The 26,897-nt window shown below is 37.4% G+C and overlaps 1 protein-coding gene across 1 annotated transcript in view; it reads right to left on the bottom strand.

The window, feature by feature from the left end:
* LOC140244028 (uncharacterized) overlaps positions 1-26,897 on the bottom strand; it is a 130,855-nt gene that overhangs the window by 74,040 nt on the left and 29,918 nt on the right. Inside the window, exon 4 of the mRNA XM_072323683.1 lies at positions 24,053-24,186. Coding sequence (XP_072179784.1) covers positions 24,053-24,186 — 134 coding nt within the window. The remainder of the gene's footprint in view (positions 1-24,052; positions 24,187-26,897) is intronic.

The raw sequence follows: 26,897 nt of genomic DNA, 5'->3' as shown, positions 1-26,897 counted from the left end.
TGTGTCGTCAATATCTCAAGAATGACATTACGAAATAACATGACATTTTCAGTCAACATGTCTCATGACAAAATCTAGCCACAATAAGGTTTTCATGACAGTAACATATCTATGACGTCATCTAGGCGCCATTTTGTGATTTTCGGACCTTGTCACATGATCGATCATAACTTCATAACTAGATGTCATTTCTGTATCATTTTCGGTGGACATGAAGTTCAGGTCACGCTCTATCTTACTTTTTAACGCTAGTTACACAGGTCATCATTACGCGCGCGTAAGCGCGCGTCAAAATTTTAAAAGCCTCAAAACGACTTCCCAATGGGAAATCTCGAAGTTTCAGACAATTTTAAGCGTTTCAAACATTTTCTCGCGTGCGCGTCCGTCCGCGCAATTTCGCGCGCAGAGCCCGTAAGCAACATGAAAATGCAATTTTTCTGACTGATTTGGATTCCTTATACTTTGAGTAACAATATCCATTGATTTCCGATCGATTTCGACCTATAACAAAGGAATGCACTGGCGTCAAAGTTGAAATTCCGCGTGCGCGTCTTTCTGCAAATATAGTGAAAAAACATGTCTTTGTTTATTTCGCCATAGCTCTTTAAATCGTCCGTTGACCCTATATTTCTATTGCATATTACAAAAGTATATGAATTGTAAATAACATTCCAAGTATCAATATTGCCAGGAAAACGCGATGACGTCATCATATCGTCATTTTAAATAAAAAAAGTGGAATTGATTTTTTTGAGGTACTGTTTCAGACATTCATTTGCTCGTATCTCTGTTGTTTAAGCTCAGTATTATCCCAAATTCAGATATGTTGTACTTTGAACATTTGCCTCTCAAGTCCATGTGATGGTTTTGAAATATGATGACGTCATCATACTAGAAATTGTGATTAAAGGTAAAGACTCAAAATCAGACAAGTTTACATGTTATGTCTATGGGAGGTGATTTTTTTTAAAACCATGCATTGACTTGACAACGTTTAAGCACCTTTACCTCATCTGATTTTGCTCCATTTCCTCTGAAACATACGTATGTTGTAGCTGAGACAATAAGCTTTAGTAATCATGCATTTTATTTTTTCAAATCTCCTCATCAGGTCGATAATTTTGTAGTTTAAAACTGAAAATGAGAATGCAATCTGTACAGAACGATTCCCAATTTTTCTTTGCAACTGTATATTGGTCGAATCCACGCGGCCACTTGTGGGAAGTTGAATAGCGCCATCTCAGTCAGTACTGTCACGATAGTATTATCATACATTTAAGTTTCGCATAGGATCTTCAGGACAGCCGTGTGGCGTAATCGCTTAGCGCGTTGGGTGTTCATAACGCCATACCGAAAGGCGAGAAGTTCGACTCCCGCAGGAGTTTTCTCTTTCTTTCTTTTTCTTTTTTTTCGGCAGTTCAGCTTCACTCCGATGTCATTTATCGTATTATTTTATCAATTATATGTAACCCGTGAACACGGCTGCTCTATTTCCATTGTTTTGTATTGGAGTTTGGAGATTGGGTTTGCTTCATTAATTTTGTCACACTTAATGTTGTAAATTGCCCCTTGTTACAGTGTCCCGCTTGCCACCTTTCGTTGCTCTTTCCTTTTCTCTTCATTGGTTATTGTTATACTGTAACAGGATAGGTAGGAACATGTACGTTTAAATAACTTGCAGGAATGGGAGCTGAATTGATTAACTCTAGTCCAGGTGTATGGCGTCTCGCTCATCTCTTTGAAATTCCAGGTTGTTATTGTTTGACCCAATAACGGAGTTGTAGACAGGTTATGTTGCTATAGAGGTATCTTGTGCCACATGAGTGGAAAGCATCACTGTTTAGTAGTAGTAGTAATGAACTTTTTCATCTTGTAAATGGTATAAAGATTTAAGATAAATATATATATAATAAAAAAATATTAAAGATACATTTCACATCCAATCTTCGGTACAGCCGTGTGGCTTCATAGTCGCTTATCGCGCTGCATGGTCATTATGCACTACCTTAGGACGAGATGTTCGAGATCCGCAGGACGCTATCATTTTTTTTTCTCTCTCTCTCTTTCTTTGTTTTTCTTTTGGCAGTTCAGCTTTATTCCGATCGATGTCATTAATATCGTATTATCTTATCAATTATACTACCCCACGACACACAGTCACTCAAGTTCCTTTCTTTCTTTTTTTTTTGTCGGAGGCTGGAGGTTGGATTTGCTTCATTTATCATACGTATTGTTTAAATTGCCCTTGGTACAGTGCCCCGCTTGCCACCTTTCCTTTTCTCTTTCCTTTTCTCTACGTTTGTTCCTGTTACACTGTCACAAGACAGGTCGGAAAATAATTCACATAACTCAACTGGAGCAGGAATGGCAACTGAATGAATTAACTCTAGGCCAGGTGTATGGCGTCTCGCTCATCTCTTTGAAATTCCAGGATGTTATTGTTTGACGCAATAACGGAGTTGTAGACAGGTTTTATGTTGCTATAGAGGTATCTTGTGCCACATGAGTAGAAGGCATCACTGTTTAGTAGTAGTAATGAACTTTTTCATGTCCCTCCATGTCAATTATAGTGTGGTTTAAAGGGGTTGTGTGTCTATCTGCCAAAGAAAAGGAAAAACTTATTTTCGTCATGGCTGTTTCTCTATACGTAGCCGTAGGTAATGAGTATTGTTGGTATCTGAGCAGTGAAGAACAGAGCATCAGGCTAAAATCCCCTTTAGTTATACGCGCTAAGCGTTCAATTTGACATATCTTTCTTTATGTAGTCAATCCCTGCTAATGGAGTTACAGAATTATGTTATGACACGTTTCACTGAAAGTTTGTAAAGCAAAGTTTATGGACAAGGCAAGCAATTGTACATGAATAATACCTACCATTGATTTCAGAGGGAAATTATGGTATGCCTAAATGTAAGGGTATCATTGCTTTGGAATTGCTGAGACAATATGCTTGGCACGGGGGCTTCCACTTCTAATAACTGATCCCTTTGAAGATGTGTCGGTCACGGGTGATCGTCATGATTCATCTTTCACGTAGAAGCTTACGTTCCGCACTCTTGGTTCGAGAAGACTTACCATCATACTTCAAATTGTTATTAAAGGTAAAGACTCAAAATCAGACAAGTTTACGTGTTATGTCTATGGGAGGTGATTTTTTTTTAATGTGCATTGACTTGACAACGTTTAAGCACCTTTATCTCAGCTGATTTTGCTTATATACTTAGCTATTTTACTTTTTTTCTTCAGTTTTGTATTACATATTCGTCCAAGTAGAAATCACATTCGTATATAAACGCACCTATACACACACACAGACACACACACACACCATATCCCTCTTTGTGTTGGAGACCATATTGCTTCGACTGCTGCAAAATTTTGCAGGCTGACTTTGTCAAACCGATCATAGTATGTAATGACGACGACGGAGGTGTTGTACTTTGAACAATTGTCTTTCAAGACCATGTCATTGTTTTGTGCTTTGATGACGTCATCACACTGAAAATTGTGATTAAAGGCAAGGTATCAAAACCAGCCGATTACAGGTTTTATGTTTACGGCACGTATTTTTCCCAAGTTGCCAGAAATGGCATAGCGACATCAGTAGTTACAAGGCCGCATTTCCGTCTAGCAATGCAATACATGTTCACGCGGCCACGTTGGTTGAGTGGGCATTGAATTTTCTCCCTGTAATATCTATACATTTCTTTTTTGCCTTACCATTTCCGTGGATGTCCCGTGGCCGAGAGGTTAGAGAAACGGTTTTGTATGCACGCTCAATATAACTTTAATGTGCCTATATCACATTCTTTTCTTTGTCGATCACAGATGACCGACATCTGATGACCCCAAGCGTATCACCTAACTCGTCAGTCTGACGAGTTTCATATCTCGTGATTAATTAGATATACCAAGATTTGAGCCTCGAGCATAACTGCATTTGAATGAAAAACTTGAAATTTCAAAATTTTATGTACAAACTATATGGCAAGTTGTGAGGGGATGACATGCTCATTTTGCCATATATTCATATTGACCATTCAAGAACTGTTTCCTGACAAATTAGCGAAAACTTAAAATGTTGTAACTTCCGTATTTTTTGCCCAATTTCAATCAAACTTTTACCATTGAACTTGTAATATTTTACTCTTTCTTATCAGACTAAGTTATATTTGGACTGGATTTTCCCTTTAACCTTCTTGGGACGACTTAGCTAAGTGAAATAATGGCGGCAAGTCAATGAACATATGTATGAATCGAAACATTCATATAAATTGCAAAACAGAAAATAATAACCTACTGTAAAGCCGATATTTTCATGTGAATAATTTGTTTGCTCTTGGTTGGGCAAAATGAGTTTCCTATGTTTTTAATCTTGTGGAATCAAAACATCAACTACAAAACAAAACAAAAAATCAACCAAAAAAATTTTTGCATTCTTTTATTTTCGCACTAGTTTCTGGTTGCCCAAAATATGCCAAAATTTCAACACCACAAAAATTTCCACTTTTACAGTATGTACTTGCCGAAAATACTGCCCTTTTGTTTCTCATGTATATGTGATTTTCTTGGTATTCAATATGCTATCCAACTATATAATTTTATATTCATCTAGTTGGGGGAAAATATCAGGAGGAAGGTTAAATTACTTCACATATTAAAGACCAAGTATTAAACAAGAGTTTGTACAGGAGAAAGGATCTGCCTATATAATAAATCTATACAGACTTGACAACCTTCTACTTCTTAAATGCAGTTACCTTGCTTATTAGTGATTATGATCTAGATGGGATTTTACAGGCTATACACATAGTGTTTACTCATATAGGCCTATTATTCATGAATGATTACTACAAGTCTGGAAAGAAATACTTCTTTTTTTTTCCCAACCCTGCTCAAAACATACAATTGCATCAAGGACAACATCTTTCATACAATTCCTGTGGGATAGGTAATGTCAGCTTGTTTGCACATAAATTCAAGAAAAACAACATTTTTGGTCTTTTCGAGGAAGAAGATAAACAAGTAGATAATCTTTTATTTCCCCTCATACATGCAGATATGAAAGGGCAGAATGAATAAAGTGGTGTTTGATCAGAGTTTATTCATGTTTGAGTGCATTTATCAACAAAATGGGTTAAAACTAGTGGTGGCATCGAGAAAACAAACATGAAAGTAAATGCTGACCACATTTCATCGAGCGCTATGCTTTAATACATCTATTTGAAGACAACACTGTAAATAATTAACTAACCCATGGTTGGACCATCAACTACAGTCTATACAATCATATGCAACTTTCCATACCATTTCCAATTTAACTTACATAAATAGGGTCAGATCAGATGAACAGAGTGCTAACAGCTACATCAGAATTGGACACATAATAAGAAAGTCATGGAATTTTAAAGTTTCACAAGTTTTCACTAAATGCATGCAACTCGGAAGAGGTGATATTTTTACATCACAAATCTTTCGTTAAATTGTTTATTTCTTCACCAATATATTATTGAATTTATACTTTCAGTCAATGATTTTGCAGCTGCACCCTTTTTCCCTCTTAAAGTCAATGTTGCCAGCTTGAAAATCAAGATGATAAAAACTTGATGAGAAGGATGCATCTTGATATAACTGTTGCCAATTTGAAGGATCTGTAGTTGCAACTGATATCATTAAAAGAATACTGTACTGACATTTTCTAATTGTCTGATAATTCTAATCTACATTTTTTGATGTCTACTACTGGAAAGAGAGGATTGTAAGACCCAGGATAAGCCTGTAATGATTTTTTGAAAAAAATGAAAACGAGCAAGCCATGGAACGATCCACACAATTTGGCCTACGTCACAGGTGCTCTTGGTGCACAACTCCGACATTAGCAAGACGAACTACATAATGCCAATTTACTGATAAAATCTCACACGGAGTACTGCAAAAGCTGTTATCTAGTTAAATTGCAATATGGAGCTATAATAAATATGTTAAACAATATCTATTAATCTTTAAAAGCAATCTCTTCAACAGCTTTTTATTTAGATAAAACTTGTGGGGAAATTCCAGATATGCAAAATGAAATTGGCATCGTTATCCGAACGTGCTGCCCATAGAAGACTGTGTGTGAGTAACATTACGCATTGATGATCATGATCGAGCGATGGTTCGCCAGTTCAAACTATCTAACGTAGATGAGGGCCGAGTGAATCTAAATCCAAATGTAGATAGACGCTCTTCAACGGCACGCACGATTTACGCTTAGTGAGATGAAAACGGTACCCAGTACACATAGACTCTGAAATACTAGAACTAGGACTAGGACTACTGAGCAATCAAGGAGTAGGTTCTACGTGGCAGTCCAAGTTTTGATGAGTAGGCCCTACACTCACTCACCGTCGACATTGCAGCTGCAGGCCCTATGTGCACAGCGCTAATAAGGCACAGCATAACGTTACATACCCCTGCTGCCAAAACTTGAAGAAAGTCCAGACGAAAGTCCAGACTCCAGATCTAGATCTGGACCCTTGTCCTGCAGGCACTGTTGTTCCTGTGCAGGATTTTTCAGGTAAGGTATCTGCTTTATGGATTTCCGATGTTTTGTAGTCGAGATAAATCTCATAGTGGTGTTATTTACACCAAGGACTAATGTTAGATCTAACAGTTTGTTTCAGTAGGCCTACTAGGACCCATATCTCGGAAGAGGGGCCTGACCATGTAGATTCTAACACATTGTCGCCGCTTCGCGATCCCAGCGCTGGTGTAGGTATAGTGCTAGCGTATTTCCTTATCCATGTAGATATCTCAAAATTCACCTTGCCAAATGGCACCAAAATCACAGGAAATACTTTATGATTCATATCCAACAGCTCACATTAATTGGAAACAAATCACATGTCGGGAAGCGTAAGTGTAGATGTCGACTTTCCTGTCGGCGTCGCTAAAAATAATCTGCTCTAACTATGTTACGACTAACACGAGTGATTGCGGACAGGCCCTACCTAAGAGTGTCTACCTGCTGCGCACGCACAGACTGAAGTTAGCCATTTAATATCATGAGACAAATCTTTCAAGTAATCGGGGGCAATAAATAAATTTACAAATTATTTGTGGTAAGTTGAATGAAAAATGTTGTTCCTATATCACACAAGTCGCAAAAATCATTACACTTTTGAGTTTAGTTCTCGCGTAAATTCCCTGTTCGCACAGTACCAGTCGGCTAACTTCAGTTCTAGATTGTGCATCTTGCGTTCGCCAAGATCTCTCGCGAAGAGTGAGTTTTTTTTGAGTGACGACTTGAAAGTCGACGTTAATATTGATACTTCTCGATTACTGATTTCGTTCAAATATAAGAGAATACTTTGAAATATGCTATGAAGTATATCCTGTAATTTTGGTGCGATTTGGTTTAGTGAAATTTGAGATATCTACATGGATAGAACAGTACACAAGCGCCACCTGCTAGCTAAATTAGGCCTAAGCGTCGTCTGCTACTCGATACAAATTAACGCACGCGTATGCGAGCACTTGTAATCAGTAATAGTGAGAGCACCTGTGACATCATAACATCCGGGCTCCTCAGCTCATTAGCATAATTCTCCCCTAAAAAGTTCCATTTTTAACATTAAATTACGGACTTAATCGTTATGAAATTTTGATTCTGTTTGCACCGCTGGGTCTTTTAGAATTAAAAGAACAACATATAAAAAAATAAAAAACCGGTACAATGCCCTTTTGACTTACAAAAATAAGGCAGACTCTAAAATTCCCTTCCCTCATGTTCAATTCTGAAGAAACCTTGAAAATCATTCTGTTCTCCTAATTCTACTTTATTTATAAATGGAGCTACAAACTCGAGCAGGACTTTAAATGGTGCTTTGATAAGAAAGCAGGTACTTTTAATACTTGACAGGTACAATAATGTTCAATTCTAATATCTAGGTTCTAAATTCAAATGCATCATTGCGCAACATTTATCAAACTCAAAGTCAATAACACAATTTCAGTCTGTGCATTGAATAAAAACTATTTGATTCCTGTTACTAACCTATATTTACAAGTAACCAGCCTCATCCTAGAGTAAAGGTCCATCTACACCAAGCACAGTAATGGAAACAGTTCAGTTTTTTTGCTATGGTGCACAAAAAGGAACCATGTCTGGTTTTGTTACAATATCACTTCCCTGCTAATTATTTTGTTACGAAATTAATCTTCAACTGGTGATTTAATTTTGTTGCTCTTGATTTTGACACAAGAATAACATTTTTGGTGACTTTGTACTGAATTACTGATTTTCTTTTTTAATAGAACCAGACATGATTCCTTTTGGCGCATCATAGCAAAAAGGCATGACCGTTGCCGTTACCGTGCTCGGTGTAGACGAACGCCAAGACCTGAAATACTGAGCCCTCATTTGTAAACATGTTTCATGCCAATCGATTCGTTTTTGTAATTAAGTCCGAATGAAAACTTGAATCAAGTTTCTGTGCCACTTTTGTCACGTTTGGTTGATCAGTGATTTGTCGGAGGCATTTTCCAATCAAGTTTTCCATGATTCTGGGTGCACATTTTTGTAATCAGAACAGTTTGACCTGCACAACATATTTCAGGGGGAAGAGCTTAGCAGGAACTCCTATTCTACGAGCTTTGTACTCTTTAGACTATTGTACATCATGCAAACATGTATGTTGTCTTGCCTGCATATTTCCTTCTAGGCCAGGCATTTTAGCCAACAGGCTACAGAGTTTGCAACACACTGGTCTGCAACTCAAAAGTAATCCAACAAACCCACCATCTTTCAATCAATCCTCCCATCTGATATGGGCTTGTTTTTGCTGTCTATACCTCGCAGTAAAAACATTGGTCCTTCGTGAGTTTCCATATGATTCTCAGTGTTCCTTTGGCAGGACGTTACAACTTCTGATCCTACCACTTATTCAGCTCCTTCAGGGATGGGAATACTGCACAATATAGCACTGTCACTGTCAACACGCTAAGTCTCCACTAAAAGCCATCTTCTCTACATTTTCTTTGGGGTCAGGCTGCAACTGCAAATAGCCTGATCTCCTATGTACAATTGCATGATGACTTATAAAAGGAAATCCTTGACTCGAAATTTCCAGCAGAGGTCTTGATGGCCACTTGCTGTTGTCATATCTGTTTTGTCTTTGGCCTTTTTCTGTGAGCCATTATTCCTGCTGAGCTTGCTCGGAAACGAAGTGGCAACAGGTCTATTGAACCAATATTTGTTACTCCCAAGACTTTCACTCAAAAAACCCCAGTGAGCCATGATAAAAGTCTCCATGTCTGTACATCCAATATCGACAATTTCAACTATTGCAGCATCACTTCTGTGTCTGTGATGAATATATTGCTTTCCTCTTGTGAAGCTGCTGAGAAGTTAAAGGCTATCTATTACATCTGGTCCTCGCAACAGTTGCCAAGTTTGAAGACATCTAGGCTAAACTCACCGCACCATTAAAGGGCATGCGACTTTTCCAGGTTATGCTGATGTAGTTTTGGAAATAAAGAGACACGTTCAACCCTTTCTGCTCTGTAAATGTGTCATCACGTTCCTCATCTTTTTCATACTGGACCTCTCTGACAGAGCCCTCCTATTCACTGACACCAATCCCCTGACTACGTCTGATGCAACACGTTATCCTTGTTGAACATTCCTTTCAGGTACTCTGAACTGTCCTCAATTACATGAAAATTTATCTGGTCAGAATTGTTGGTTTCACAGTCCAAGAGGGAAGACAGTTTGGTACTCTAATACAAAATATAATGCTTTTCCTGAATGTCAAAATGTATAACACCTATTTCACTCGTACTTTAGACCATGGTATAAAGTTTAAACAACCTTTGTGAATTCTGGCCAAAGAATTTCCTAGACCTTGCTTCCAAATCAGAAGCTCTTCTATTTGGATTCTCTGCTTCTCCTTACTCTCCTGCTACCTCCTATACATAAGGTAAAGTTTTGTCCTTTAAAACCAGAGGCCAGTATCACACTCTGAACATACCAGCTCTTGACCGTCAACTTTCATGGACTCTAGGGTGATCCTCTACTCCTTTCATACCAGGAAGATACTCACTGCCTTGCATCTTGCAATTCTCATTATAGGCGCGGTCAGACTGGCAAAATATCAAGAAGTTTAAGATCGTGAATCTTTTGTTGTGCTGTTACGCTGGCAGCCAAACTACTCGATTTTTGGATCGAGAAGTTTTGGTCATCGGTGCTCGCACGCAAGAAAGAAGAAAGAGCGCGTCTTCTGATGGCTAGTGATTGTGACGAAACAATCCATGCCTGTACATGACAATGGCCTCACGCTTCGGAGACACTGTCCGCAAGCATGTGGTGGACTGGTCACGTGAAAAAGATTGCGAATTTTCAGTTTCTCGCGGTCACACTCGCAAAAGATCGAGAAGTTTGGAGGGGGTGGGGGAAAAATCCCTTGTTGATGTTGGAAGTTTTGTGAGAAGTTTTGCGGGAAATTTTGCGGGAAGTTTGCGGTCACACTGGCAAAACTTCGAGATCTTAAAGATCGCGATCTTAAACTTCTCGATCTTTTGCCGGTCTGACCGCGCCTACGGATGATTCATGGGTGGCATGAACATTGGCCTCTCAACAGTCAAATCTAAGTAACTCGGGGATGACCTCTCGCAGAGGTGAAAGAGTCGAGGCGTGTCTAGTACATGCCAGCCTTGTGATCCATGCCATTGTTCTTGACTGGAACCATGCATGAACATACCTAAAAGGGGAAATCCCTTAGCTAGTCTAATGAAAAAAGAGTAAAATCTTTCGAGTTCCACAGTAGAAATTTGACTGAAATTGGATGAAAAAATTTAAAGGACGTTATGACATTTTGAAGTTTCCCGAATTTTTGGGGAAACAGTTCTTGAACAGTCAATATGAATATGCCAAAGGCAAACTGAGCATGTCACACCCTCACAACTGGCCATATAGTTTGCATATAAAAAAAAAAAAAAATTGTGAAATTTCCAGTTTTTCATTCAAACGCAATTATGTCCGAGGCTCAAATCCTTGTATATCTAACTAATCACTATTCTGAAGTTATTCAACCAGGAATAACATCATGTTTGAAACTTCAATGACAGAAACATTGAATTTTCATCAGTTTTTGTACACGATCAATGGAAAATTGTGAGGTTATGACATGGTTAGCTCACTTATTTGCATATATTCATATCCACTGTACAAGAACCGTTTTGCAGAAATTAGCAAAATTCAAAATTTCATAACTTCCTAATTTTTCATCCAATTTCAGTCAAATTTTTACAGTTGAACTCATAAGATCTTACTCTTTTTTTTATCTGACTAACTTATATTTGGACTGGATTTCTCCTTTTAGGAAGCAAATTGGTTCCACTTGAGCTTATGATCCATTCTGTGGTGCATGGGGTCCTGATTGTGGACCAAGCTACGATAGTGTCCTAATAAAAGTGTAAGCAACTGAGAATGGTATTGTGCTCTTTGTTCCCGTCCCATATTCAGTACAAAAAAAAAAAAGAAGAAAAAAGTAACAGTTCAGGAGAGAGAGCTTAGCTTCCTCTGGTCATTTTATGTGCAAAAATTGTATTTTCTGGTTAAGCTCTTTGTTTGTGTCACGCTGTCCAGTGTACTGCCTAAAATCACACGCAAACGTAATATACATGTCACTTCAAATTATGTAAGTACAGTAAGCTGTTTTAGTCGTACACCTGTACTCTGCCACAACAGTCACTGGTTTAGATGTAATTAAGTCATAAGCTATAACGCAAATTGACTTAATATATTTCCTAACCCAATCATACACTTTGCGGTCACAGAGAAAATGATGACTGTACGAATTAACTCTACCGTACCTGAATCCCCTCAGGAAGATCAGAGCAGTTATGCCAGTAAATGAGTTGCTTTCCAGGGGCTCTGGCAATGTTAGGGCTAACTTGTCAAATAAAGGAAGAAAATCTGGGGGGGGGGGGGGGGACCCCCAACCCCCCCCCCCCCCAAAAAAAAAAAAAAACTAACTTATTTTTGTGACCATTTCAAGATATCCTTAGTCAAAAATGTGGAAAACAGGAGCTCCATTTCCATGGTCCATGCTTTGGATATGACACACGACACATTTTCAGAGCCTGCTCCAAGGTTTACCAGTTCCCAATGAGAGTCTTAAATGTTTTACGGACTTTTTGCACAGGAGCCACCAGATACCTGCAGGTAGGGGATTAAAGGCTGACTGCAAGGCTTATTATTTTAATTACTGAAATGATCATTTGTCGTTATCAAAAGGGAAACTCTGAATTTCACTATGAAAAATCTTCTCTTGAAGAAATCTACATTTTACATGGCATTGCTTTCATAAAATCTGCATGAATTTAGAAGAGAATTGACAGAAATTTGCCAGTTTAACAGAAAAGCAAAAACTAAAATCATATAGATTGTATCAAATGTGGTGTCAATTTAGCAATTAAGAGGCATTTGAAACTTCTGTAAAGCAGAACGAGGAGGTGATATGAACACCAAAGGACTGTTAAGACAACAAATATATAAAGATAGCAATAGCATCAATCCGCACATATTCGTGGTTTCTGGTACTTGGTGGGTTAAGTCTTTGAATCACATTCAAGAGCAGATTTTTCAGGCTATTACAGATTATTTCACAGACCTTTCACATCAGATGGACCTCTCAGTGGGAGTGGTGAGATTGATGGGTTTCTGGCTGATGCCTGATGCCCTGATGGTACCAGGGCTCACCTCCCTGATGGTACTAATACGTTCCAAAGAGCTATCAATGGGCCACATGAGAACTCTTTCACGAGTACCATAAAACAAGCCCGGAACAACCTGTTCAAAGTTATATCATATGTGTAGATCATACATTTCCTGACAGCTCTGTTTTTTAAACTCGCATTCATATTTTGTTCATTCCAGGCTAATCCATCAGGATGCAGAAGGCACCAGATGTTCCACTCCACCAGACAGCTGGAGGACTTCAGACAGATTATTGTCCTCAACTTTCTACTACAGTCAAACATCAGTTTTTCGACCATGTCAAGACCGGCATCCATCCACCAGATATTAAAGCAATTTGGCCAGATGTAGGAAAAACAATGTTCATGTTCGTAAGCACACTGTAATGATAGACTGAGAAATTGCATAATCACATGCTATCTGGCGATGGTCATCCGAATGAAGAACATGCAGTGCGCAGTGGGTAAAAGTTAGGTGTGTACAATGTGAATTTGTCTGTGTTAATTGTGTTCATGGTTTGAGGAAGTCATGTTGCAGCCAATTTTTTTTTTTTTCTTTACGCATTAATTGGATTGGAGCCGAGCAAATCTATTTTAGGTAAATCATGTTAGTTTTATAAAAGATTCGAGTTTGAAATCACTTTCTTTTTCATCTTCACTACATGAACGTATCCGGATGATAAATAAGTCCAGATAACAGATGGCTGGATAATCGAGGTTGAACTGAATATAGTTAGCAGATCCACATCACACACACACACACACACACACACACACATGTAAAGAGTAAAACGGCTTGGATCATGTCGAAGTGCGATGATATACGTAAGTGTAAACTACCTGCTGTTGAATATGCTTCTGAATCACTTTATTGTCGCCCAAAACTTGCAGAGAGACATCTATGAGGAATTTTCCATTTTATTTGCTCGTAAATTGTTCTTAGAGGTTTTTCCCATGAGATCACATCGAGGGACCATGAATTTTTACAGTTAGATGGCTTCTCACACTTATATCCCTATCCTTTACAGTATCAATGTCATCTATTTTTACAGTTTCCATTATCATGCCACAGTTTTTGTCTTTACATTGGCATATATCTGAAATTAGATATTTAGATTTTTTTTTAATTCAAATGTGGACATTTGCTTACCACAGTTATTGTCTGCATTGACTTAATATCTGATACTTCCCTAGAGGAATAATTCTGCACTTTGATCGTGGTATTTTAAAAGCCATGGTCATCTATGTTCATCTATGGTGGCAAGGACATTGATACACTTTACAGCAAGATCACCCAAAATTACTCAGTCTAATTCTGAATTTCAGGCTAGCAGACTTTCTATCAAATTTCATTTCCACATAGACGTTTAATCCAGATCAGAATATTCTTTCTACTTGATAATGAAGCCCAAATCACAACCTGCTGTAAATGGCGGTACAAATTGTTAAAATATCCCACGCCTCTACAACTATTTTCCTAACATACTGAAGAAGTGTACCTTCCAGTTATCCACTACCAAGATAAATGATTTGAATCCCTTGTATCCATCACATACGGAAAACTGGACACAGAATGCAGCAATGTATGTAAAATAATTAATTACATAATTAAAGACAATATTTCATAACAAGCTCTGCTTCAATAAGCTGTTTCTGAGGCTTTTTCCCCCTCAACCATTCATTACAATGTTTTTTTGCAAGTCATTACTAATCACTCCACAGCATGCGAAATGAATTAACTTACAAATTCCAAATCTTACCCCTTCATCATGAATATTCTCTCATTCGTCAGTCCCCATACAATCACATCTCATATTTACCACTATTTCCTGATCCCTTCACAAGCAATAATGTCGACTGGATCCTCCTTTTTCTTTTTCTTCTTCTATTTTCTACCTTTTTTTCCTTTTGCATCAATTATGGGTTTGTCCAGTCTGCAAAATGTCACAAGTTCAATTCAATGGCTTCGAAATTAACTTACTCTATGTAGCTTTGAATTAAAAAGAAAAAGAAGCAGTTCAGAAAGTTTGATGTGCTGGCACCTGCATCTTGTCAGTGATCGCCATGGAATTGTGTTTACACTAGAAATGCCTTGTTGGAAGGAATGAACAAAACATATAGTGCATCAAGGCCATCTACAGACATAAATTCTATGGATTATCTCAATATCTTGCAATTAACTTCTTACATTTGGTACATTTTGTTCTGTTGCTCACATACAATGATTCATCTTTACTTTTTGTTTGTTTGTTTTGTCCTCCAGATTGTGTGTGGTGTATCAACAGAATTAACTACATTCGCCATTGAACTGTCCCATAAGAAAACTTCCAGTGCTATTTGAGTGGTGTATTAGAACACAAAAAAAGGGTTGTACATGTTTATTCTTTTAATAGTAAGTCTCGGAAAACTATTTCCAAAACACATTGTACTGATTAAACCTGTAAAAAACTCTTCAAGATTTTCAAATACAGCAAATAGTCTACAATGTAGTAGAAGTACAGTAAGCTTGTACAGTTTATGCCTTCTCCAGATAATGATTATAGATGATGATAATTAAATTGGATGGCTTTGATTCATGGAATACCAGGGAATATTGCACTCGATAGGGCCAATAATGCACAAGTTCATCTTCAATTTGATGCAATATCTACATTATATTGAATGGCTATGAATGGGATACCAGGGAATATTGCACTCGTTAGGGCCAATAATGCACGAGTTCATCTTCAATTCATGCAATATCTACATTATATTGAATGGCTATGAATGGGATACCAGGAAATATTGCACGAGTTAGGGCCAATATTGCACGAATCAAAGATGAGTGCAATAATGACCCTAACGAGTGCAATATTCCCTGGTATTCCATGAATTAATGCCATCCAATATAATTATCATCTATAATCAAGTAGAGCAAGCATAAACTGCACAAAAATACCGCAGTTCTACTCGTTTTTGAAGTTGACTCAGCAGTCACATCCCAGCGCTGAAAAGGAGAAGCCCCTAAAACTGTGTATGAAGCAAGGAACTAGCGAGATGTTGGCGCGCTTGTGAATTGTAACAACGCGCACTAGTAGCAAGCGTTTGCTCACTCAGCAAGCGCTCACGCAACAGATGAGACAGAATATAGTGTGATCTTGAACAGCCAGTAACAACGGTAGCCTATGGGGAATTAATACGTTGGCCTATGCCTTTCGTTCAATATGCTCTGATATTGAACGGTAAAAATTGAGCAGACAACAATAAGCGTTTTTAATGCGCCGTTAAAACGTCCTATATAGATGATAATTCCTGATATCCCACTCATTGCCATCCTATATAATATAGATATTCAAGTGCATATATAACAATGTTTCATATTCAGGATTTCAAATTATATTTCCCTCACTTCTGACCCTAACCTTCATTACAGTATATTGTGCAAAATTCCATCTTGTTCTTTTTTGTCTGTTTTTCATTGGTATCACAGTAAAACTACTTAAAATGAAAGACAGCTGTTTCAGATCACACCATATTTTTTCATCTTCTTTGTTGTTTAAATTTATGTGTATTGCGGAAGCTTTCGCGACTTCATAAATGTATATCAGCACCAGCATAATATTTTCCAGGTTTATGGCAAGATTAGGGCAAGAAAGTTTAAGAAGACATGCTCTGCTGCTTTAGATGGTTTATTGCTTAATATCAATTTATGCTGCCGCTTACTGTATATATTTGCAGGTACCGGTAGTACATAGAATGTTGATCTTTTGAGCATTAACATTTATGCACATCAGGTGTGAAGCTGAAATTTGAACTTGAAACATAATTTAGTAAAGGTAAAATCCATAGAATCTTCTTTCTCATAAAGAGGATGGTGTGTGAATGCTCAAACAAAGAAACAAACAAACCCTACCCGAACTTGTACTGAATATTGTTGTTTGCTTTTCAGTTCAACTTTGGATGCGTGCCAAAGTATGCATGTATACGTCCCATCAAACAGTTGCAAAATGATGACGACTAAAACTACAATTTTTCAAAGTTGGCAAAACCTTGCCTTGATTTTTTTCTGTATTGTGGAACATACGAACATACACTGAATACAAACACACACACCCACATATACAAATGTAGAATATACATATAGTGGGATAAATTTCCCATGGTACTACCATTCTTCCTGTAAAAAAAAAAAAAAAAAGAGAAAAAAAGGAAGACAATCTAAATGTCCCATACATGATACACACAGAACATCTTAGTTTACCACAATTAACAAAAGACTGCAATTCACGTATTGATTCTTGTGAGTGTTCTTCCAGAAGAGCTAAAGCCTTCCTTCACAGTACAAATCAGATTAAACACATGTACTGTAAAATGCCAAATGCAGCACACTGTTGCTTAGTCTGCATTCCATTCAATGGTATTGATGATGTCATCGATGGAAGACATTGGGATTTTGCGGGAGAGGCATGCCGACAGAGATGCCGTCCTCGAAGACCCTCACGGCTCCTTCAAAACTATGCTCCGTGGAGAGATCACCATGGCAATGACTGATTACTTCGGTTTCTAAAGACTCTCTCCAAAGTAGAGTGGGCAGAGCCTTTCTTTACTTTACAAAGTGCTCGCTGCTTCACGCCAAGGATTATGGCTGGGAGTCAAATGCTTTCTACAATGTGCTTTAATTACAGGACACCACCAAATAGTAACACAAAGACACACAAACACAACATACAGCACACATACATGTAGTATGTATTCATGCACTTTTAATAAACCATACACACACTGAACACACATACACATATGCATACACACATGCACACACACACTCATACACACACTCACACGAACATACCAACAAATAGAAACAGCTTTGTTTGTCTGCCATTAACACACTATTAAAAACATAAAAGGAAAGACAATGATTTACGAACACACTACGAGACTGATATCATCAGTATAAGTCGTCTGCAGCGACAATGTGTAGGCAACTCCCCAGCTACCTGGTACTCAGAAATGACGGGGAGAGCGCACAAGTAAAATTTAAAACATTACAGCCATTCTCGCCCACCATGTTAGCTAATATGCCTCTCTGTGGTTTGTGGTGAATGATGTGGATTCAGCAGCATTTCATTAACAAACCCTGCGAAGTACCACTTGCAAGAGGCTGCCACAGGCTGCATTACCAGGATTACCATTTGATGGACCAAGGTATTCCACGCAAGCCTGCTACATTTTACAAATGCACTGGTTGGTTGAACATGTGTCTGATGCAAGTTTGTTGTACGTCATCAAACAATGAATCATTACATAATCAACCATAAAGCACAGATAATCTACTACAGAATCAAATGTTCTAAAGATAAAAAGTTGAAAATCTTATCTTGAACTACTATAACTTCACCAAAATTTTAGATCATAAATCCTTGAATGTCCAGCTCATTACTTTGTATAAAGGGTCATTCACACCAACAGTAAAAAAAAAAAAAAAAAAAAAAAAAAAAAAAAAAAAATCCTGATATATGTGTTGGAGCTGCTATGCAGCTGTGCCTCTCTGGCTATGCAGCTGTGCTTCTCTGGCACCCACAGGTAATGTACATTATCAACTACCTCAATTTTGCAGTGCAATTTATTTCCAATGAGATTGCATTTTCTTGACACTCTTACACTCTTATAGGCCTACTGTACATAATTTTTGTATTTGAATCCTCGTTACAAAGCAACACAGATCATGCAGCTAGTTCTATCTGACAGGACATAGCTCTGCTATAGCCCTAACTGGATGCAGGGGGCTGATGAACCAATCATGCTCAGTAGGCTCCTATTCACAGTGGAAAAAAACAACAACTCACTTTTCAAAATTCTAAACTTTGCCCAGTATGAATGAAAAGGCTGAATATCACAACAACATGTTTTTAAATAGATTTGTTGCAAGATTTTCAGATTTAAAAAAAAAAAAAATTTTTGTCCACTCTTCTCTTTCTCTACCTTTCTTTATCTATCTAACTACTTATCTATCTTTCTATCTATCTTTCTATCTTTTATGTGCACTTTCTATTTCTTTTGAATATTTCCTGCATTCTTCAAATCTGTATCAAGGATACTTACCATCCCATTTCCTGGGTTACACAAGATTATGTAATGCCCCTTTCTGACCTTGCACACTGCTTGCCCTGCTGGCAATGTGAGCATCGCAGCTTTTAGCACATTATGTATAAATAAAGGCTCAAGCAATATCATAACATACTTCATTTTGCTTGTATCTTTATCACATCACCTACCCAGCCAATTTCTTTTCTTACCCACACAACTGCTGCTCTCTTTTTCATTCACAATATATTTCTTTTTCTGAGAATTTGAAATCTGAGTTGAGAAACAGCTGTCAAGATTTTTTTTTTCCCCTGGCACATTACTGTAAGTTATTTTTCATTTGCATCTGTTTCTAGTGAATAAGCACTGTGACATTATTTCATGTAATTTACTTCTCATTAATGACTTATAAAATGCAACAAAAGAAGCATGAAGACAAGATGCAATCGAGGTAAGCATCAAAATATTCTTCTAGGAGAAACTTAAACCTGTTCCACACACAACCTGGAAACATCCCTATGACACCCATTTGCTTTGTTTCTAAGATACAGCCCTGAGGGACACTGCAGAGGTTCAAGTTCAAATTGAGAAGTTAAGTACCTGCCCCTTCTGACATTTTGGTACAGTTAGGACAGGTGCATATACTGGATGCAGCCTTATAATCGATGTCACACACACACACACACACACACACACACACATGCACACACACATGTACACACAAACGCACACAAACTCAACCACAATCTATATTCCATACACTTCTACCTTAACTCTTCTAGTCCCCTGACATGTTAACACATGCACAATGTCGGCAGTCTTGTACTGTATACCAGGGTTCTTGTTAATAGCCAGTAACCGGTTATTTTTACAGGCTGTGGCTTCATAAAAAAAAAAGAACAACTGAAAAAAAAAAAGAACAAGAAAAAATATATAAAAATAACAAAACAAAGAAAAAATAATTTCAATTCGAAACTACACGCGCGCGCAGTGCACACTGACACTACTGTGCCCGCTCGATTTGTACGCGCGTCGGTACGTACTCGTATGAGCTGGCATGCAACGAGCGCTACTATCTGAAGCGGGAAGACTCGGAAACAAACATGTTTCAGTCCCGCCGTTATCATTCTTTACCGCTTATTATCTGTGACGAATAACCAAGTAGTATTCCTTCCAATTTTCTTCTATACCACATAACATAATCATACTCATTCCATTTCCTTTCCGCGAGGTTCCATTTCTTGACTTGCCACTTTCAAACACGCGACAAACGGAACATCGAAAACCATGTCTCGTTCCCGTTTTGCAGAGCAGTTCATGTTTTCTCCTAAACCACGCAATAGGACACACAAATACCTTCCACTGTTCCTACTATGTTATTGATAAAATCATTCGATTTTGTTTTTCGCGAGATAAGCGTGCGTGAGATTCATTTTAGCATCTTACGGAGCTGTATGTTTTCCTTATTCATTTCCGAATGTGAAAGCAAACATCTGCTATTTATTTTATAGTTCCTAAATGAGCCGATTGATACCGTTAATCATTTCCAATGTAAAAGCATCAATCTGTTATTTATTTTAGCATCGTAAAGAGCAGAATATCACCGTTATTTATTTCCATATTTTAAAGCAAACATCCGACATTTATTTCATTATCGTACGGAGCCGAAAATTACTGCTGTCCACTTCCGAAAGTGAAATTAATCATCTGACAATTAAGCATTGTACGGAGCCGAATTTTACTGTTTTTCATTTTTGAACGTCAAGGCAGACATCAGACATTTACTTTACCATCAAACGCAGCTGAGTGTTACTGTTATTAATTTCGAAATGTAAAAGCAAATATCCGACATTTATGTTAGCATCTTCCGGAGCCGAATGTTATTGCTTTTTACTTTCGAAAGAAAAAGCAAACATCCGACATAATTTAATCATCGTACGGAGCTGAATATTATTATTATTAATTTCCGAACGTCAAAGGGATCATTCGACATTTATTTTAGCATCTTCCGGAGCTGAACGTTATTGCTATTTACTTTCAAACGTAAAAGCAAGCATCCGGCATTTATTTTATCATCGTACAGAGTTGTATACCATTGTTATTTATTTCTGAATGCCATTTGAAGCAAACATTTGACATTAATTTTAGCATCTTCCGGAGCTGAATGTTATTACTATTTACTTTCGAACATAAAAACAAATATCAGACATTTATTTAATCATCGTACGGAGTTGAATATTATTGTTATTCATTTCCAAACGTCAAAAGGATCATTCCACATTTATTTTAGCATCTTCCGGAGCTGAATGTTATTGCTATTTACTTTCGAATGTAATAGTAAACATCCGGTATTTATTTTATCATCGTACGGAGTTGAGTACTATTGTTTTATTCATTTCCGAACGTCAATATTAGTGTTATTCATTTCCGAACGTCAAAGGGATCATTCGACATTATTTTTGCATCTTCCGAAGCTGAACGTTACTGCTATTTACTTTCGAACGTAAAGGCAAAAATCCGGCTTTTATTTTATCATCGTACGGAGTTGTATACTATTGTTATTCATTTCCGAACGCCAAAGCAAACACTCGACATTAATTTTAGCATCTTCCGGAGCTGAATTTTATTGCTATTAACTTTCGAACATAAAAGCAAATATTAGACGTTTATTTTATCATCATACAGAGTTGAAAATTATTGTTATTGAGCATATTCATTTCCGCACTTCAAGGGATCATTATTCGACATTTATTTTAGCATCCACCGTAGCTATTTATACTTTCGAACGTAAAAGCAAACATCCGGCTAACTATACACAGCCCAGCGACTGGACTGTGTATAGTTAACATCCGGCATTTATTTTATCATCGTACGAGATGAATACTATTCATTTCTTAAATGTCAAAGCAAACATCAAACACATATTATTTTACCATCAAACGCAGTTAAATGTTACTGTTATTCATTTCGAAATTTAAAAGCAAACATCCAACAATTATTTTATCATTGTATGGAGCAGAATATTACTGCTATTCACTTCCGAACATAAAAGCAATCATCTGACATTTATTTTAGCATCTTCCGGAGCCGAATGTTATTGCTATTTACTTTCGAAAGTTAAAGCAAACATCCGACATTTATTTCATCATCGTACGGAGTTGAACATTATTATCATTCATTTCCGAACATCAAAGCAAACATTCAACATTTATTTCAGCATCTTCCGGAGCCGAATGGTATCCTTATTCATTTCCAATCGCAAAATCAAATAACGGAAATTAATTTTAGCACCCTACGTAGCTGAATCTTACCGTTATTCATTTCCAAAAGTACAAGCAAACATCCGACATTTATTTTAGTATCTTACGGGGTCGATTATTACCATTATTCATTTCCAAAATCAAAAGCAACATTTGACATTTATTTTAGCATCTTACGGAGTCGATTGATACCGCTGTTCATTTCCAAAAGTATAGACAAACATCAGACATTTTGGGGGTGGCCCGACGTTAGTGTCGAGCCCTGGCTGCGCGGACAAAAACAAATGTCAATTTCATGTTGATTTTTTGCAGCAAATGTTCTGGATATAAGTCTGGATTGTGTATATTATTCAGACTTATGTTCCATTTTGCACAGTTCAAAAATACCCAAATGTTCATATTATGACATCAAAAAATACTGTAGACTAGTTCATGTAGTTAGAAATCTAAAGCAGTAGGAATAGGATGTAGCAGGCACATCACGACATGGTCATTGGAGATTGTAAAATTTTTTTGCCTGCAGTTTTCCTTCTAAACTTGTGTATTTTTGTATTTCTCACAGTCTGTAGAGAGTGTAATTCTGGTGTCATTTTAAGCCACTAAATGGCCCTCCAGAATGCTATTTTCCTTTCAGCTTGAACCCCCCGTCGGGGCGCCTCGGCGGCCCCCTGGACCCCCGGCCAATTTGGTAACTGCCTGTGAATGACTAATTACCTGCTGTCAAAAAAAAATTAACAAGAACCCTGGTATACGCCGAATATTTCGCGAGGTTTTCATTTTCGTGAATTTTGCGAGTCAGCTGCTCTTCGTGAAAATTAAAAACACGCAAAAATATTGACTCTAATGCCGATATGAATGCGACGTACGCATATCTATACATTTCTCCATTCAGTACAGGACTCCACGATCGCGAATTTAACCACTCACGAAATTGTCGGGAAGTCCCGATTCGCTAAAATTTAGACTCGCGAAATATATACCGTATAGAGTAATTGATATCACACACAGATGTACACACATACGCACAGGCACGGTCTAACGATATTAATGAAATTAACAGCATGACATGATATTGTCTTCAACATTAAAAATGCAAAACTAGATCAATCTCTGAAGTACGGAAATTACTGAATTATACCGTGATCACTATCATTCTCGATCATGAATTTCACCACTCACGCAAAATTTGCATTGCATAGAATGTTACATGTTTAACCAGTTAATGGTACATACAGCATGTGGCGAGTCGCCACAAAGAAGAAGTGCATACCTATCATGCTGTGAGTCACAAATCAATAAACTTGGGTCTTGAGTCACATCCCAAAGTGTTTACTTTTGTAAACAGAATTTGATTACAAGGAGCAACACAAAGCATGTGAACAGATAAGGGTTCAACAGTGATAGCTTCCGATTATACACAAAAATTTACTCATGTCTTACTCAGAAATGACAGATAAGTGACAATCTTGCATGCATTGGTATTATATAAAAAAAAAAAAAAAAAACCTCACATCAATATCAGTGATTTCAGTGCTAATCCATCAAGTATCATATGCCAGCATTGCACATTATATATTCTGCAGAATAAGATATATCCAGCACGCATTTTGCAAATTAAACTTCTTTTTGAAAGATAAATATTCAACCATCAGTTGATGTTTACTCACACAGCAAACCCTAAATTCTAAACTTCAAAACAGAAGATATCTCCTACTGATTTGATGGGCAGAAATCTATCAAAAACCTTTGTGTACTGAGCAAAAATTCTTGACATATCAAATATTTCAAAAGAGATGAGTCAATACATGGACAAGACATTTCCCTATAACCAGATTCTCTGTTAATCTGTTACTACCACACGAAAACTCTGACATGCAGAAGGCAAAGCTTTTTTTGTCTCATACCCTGTAATGCAAATGAAATGAAATTTCAGGGGAAGTATGGTAATAAATCTTGCTCAATATCAGACACTTCAATATACTCACGTTTTGGCCATTTCTGAAGGCGGCATCATAGCCAAGTGGTACGGTGTAATTTAGAATTTGACAGCAGTGCGTATTGTGGCTGTTATATCCCAGTCCATGTAGCAAGAATTGCATTCCTAGAATGTTGACCGCCCCTGGGGAGAAAAAAAAAAATGATTAAGGAGTTTGATGAAAACATGCCCCGTTGTTTGCAAGACCATCATGTCATGCATTAAAATTACATGATTTGAAAATCTTTTTCACCCAAAACTATGTTTCTTTGTGTTTTCACATGTATGTGTGTGTGGATGTGTGAATATGTGTGTGGATGTGTACAGTTATACACTTACATTCCTTCTTTCTTTTTTAAATTAAAGTTAAGTGACCCTTGACCTTGACCTTTCACCACTGTCATCTACGCAAATAAATGCCTAAATGTATTAATAAAGTTTTTACGGAATCTAGTCATCCCTGGATATTCAAATCTAAAGTTACAGATTGGAAAACAACAATGAAAGCCAAAGTTCAGTGACCTTCAATGTTTGACCTCTCGGGATATTGCTCAAAATCTAATCAGCACTGCTCTTCATCAACAGCATCCATCATACATCATATCTGTGACGTCTAGAGCTGATGGCTGGACAGACAAATAAGGTTAATTCACACAGATTGAAAAAGCTGAGTCAATTCGCGATTCAAATCACAGTTAAAATGCATTAGCACTCTGATACACACAGTATACAAAATTGTGACCTAGATTGCATTGATTGTAAAATCTCACCCGTTTGGGCGAGATTAAACTGCGCATGGGTGAGTCTCTGACATTGACCCAACTTTGAAAGGACTCTCCCATGCACTTTGCATTTTAGGATATGAAATTGCCATTTCACACTGTAGTGCTCATACACACTTGTTCACACTGGAATTGTGACTATTCAACAAAAAGCATGACTATTTCATAAATGTCTCACTTTCAGTGGAGCACAGATACCAATTTTAATCTCACCAATGTCTGATCACTTTGCCCACACATATGAAAAAAAAAGAAAAAGTTTTTGCGTCACGATTCAAAGTGCGACCAAAATAATCATGACTATTGGTGACTGTGTGAATGCCTCTGCCAAGTCACTGACATGAAATAAGGGACTTATTGAAAGATTTGCCGCAAACATAATTACTGTAAAAGTGGACATTTTCGCGGTGTTGAAATTTTCATGCATTTCGCGCAACCAGTAACTAGCGTGAAAATAAAAGCATGCAAATATTTTTGCTTGCCTCATGTTCCACTAGTTGATGTCTTGATTCTGCGGAATTAAAAACACACGAAACTCTTCATACCCGACTGAGCGCAAAAAATTAGTCACGCAAAAATATCCACTTTCACAGTATATCATTGAAAAATTAGCACTAAGGAATTATAATCCACATATCTTGATTTTCTAGCAAATGAGCACTTAGCTCTTTCAGAAGGCAGGAGGACTGAGTATTATCCTTTAATGATGTTCATGTCATTAACAAGTCAAAGCATATGTGCTCTTTTTACAGCAAATGATAATCAGACGAATTCTCCTTGTATTTTCTTCACATGAGTGTATCATTGTGCGTGTTGTAGCCTTCCCTTCCGGCTGTGACAGCAAATGAATTCAATAAAAAAATACAAAGATCATGTAACTTTACATTGGTCCAATTTTTATTAAACTTTATACTTCTTACGAAAGTGCTCCCTTTTACTGAATTAATGCAGTATTTACATTTGGGGTAAATATCCATTTAATTGTTAACCTGTGAGCATTCTTTCAAACATAGAAAAAAAAAAAGAATTGGACAAAATGCCATGCAAACACAAACAGCATGTAAGTACACTGTTCACTTTTCAAAAGGCGACGTTATGCATTGCACAGGATCCACTTCCATTATCCTTCGATCGAGTCCCTTGAATTGCCGTTCCAGGACACATCGCTGAATTTGCCACTTCAAGTCACATATAGGAAAAATTTGCATGCCGCCATGTCTTCTTCCCCACTGGAGTAGCAAGAGTTCCTTTAATCAGATGGATGGAGACTGGCTTTATTCCGATCGCTAGTCATTCAATGTAAAACGGTAAGATGATATTTCCACACTCATCAGTGACTGATAGCTTGACATGAAATACTTGAATAGTTAATGGACTGCCGCTACAGGCACGGAGGCATTGTGGAAGGGGATGTTAAATGAGAATGGGGGGGGGGGGGGGTAGAGAGACAAAAAAGGGGAATAATATGCTTTAAATTTTATATCTAGAAATGCTTGCCTTCTCAATTCGAAGCATCATTCTACATGGACCTAATCAATGACAATGTAATGACACCCAAGGTAGGATTACAACCCTCCTTTATAATAACCCGTTGCAGATGAGTCCCGAGAATACTCGGAGAGGGGTCTATGGGAAATACAGCAAAATCAGCCCATCCTCAAAGGGTGAAATAAAATACAAGAAAACAAACAAACAAACACTCTTTCCAAGATCATATTCTGACAACCCTAGTAGTTATCGCCATGAATTACTATGCATCTCTGGTTGTTGTATTTCAATTTTCTGATTGCTACATTTATCAAGTTGCCTCTCCTTGTCTCTAAAGAGACAAAGCACTTCTGCACTGCAAACAGAAGAAAATAAAACGAGAGCTGTGTTCAAATTTACATTTTTATGGGCTGCTTTCAGAGACGAATCACACTGGATGCATCCCTGCTATTGACATCTCCAACTCACACTACCGTAAACGTAATGTTACAGTACTCTAGTACAATTGTGGTTGTTGCAGGCAGTGAATAGATTCTCTGATTCACATGGAATATAAAATGCACAAGAATATATTTATTCAAAACC

Source organism: Diadema setosum, chromosome 2, assembly GCF_964275005.1.
Source record: "Diadema setosum chromosome 2, eeDiaSeto1, whole genome shotgun sequence".
Taxonomy (NCBI): domain Eukaryota; kingdom Metazoa; phylum Echinodermata; class Echinoidea; order Diadematoida; family Diadematidae; genus Diadema; species Diadema setosum.
This window is presented reverse-complemented; position numbering and strand designations above follow the sequence as displayed.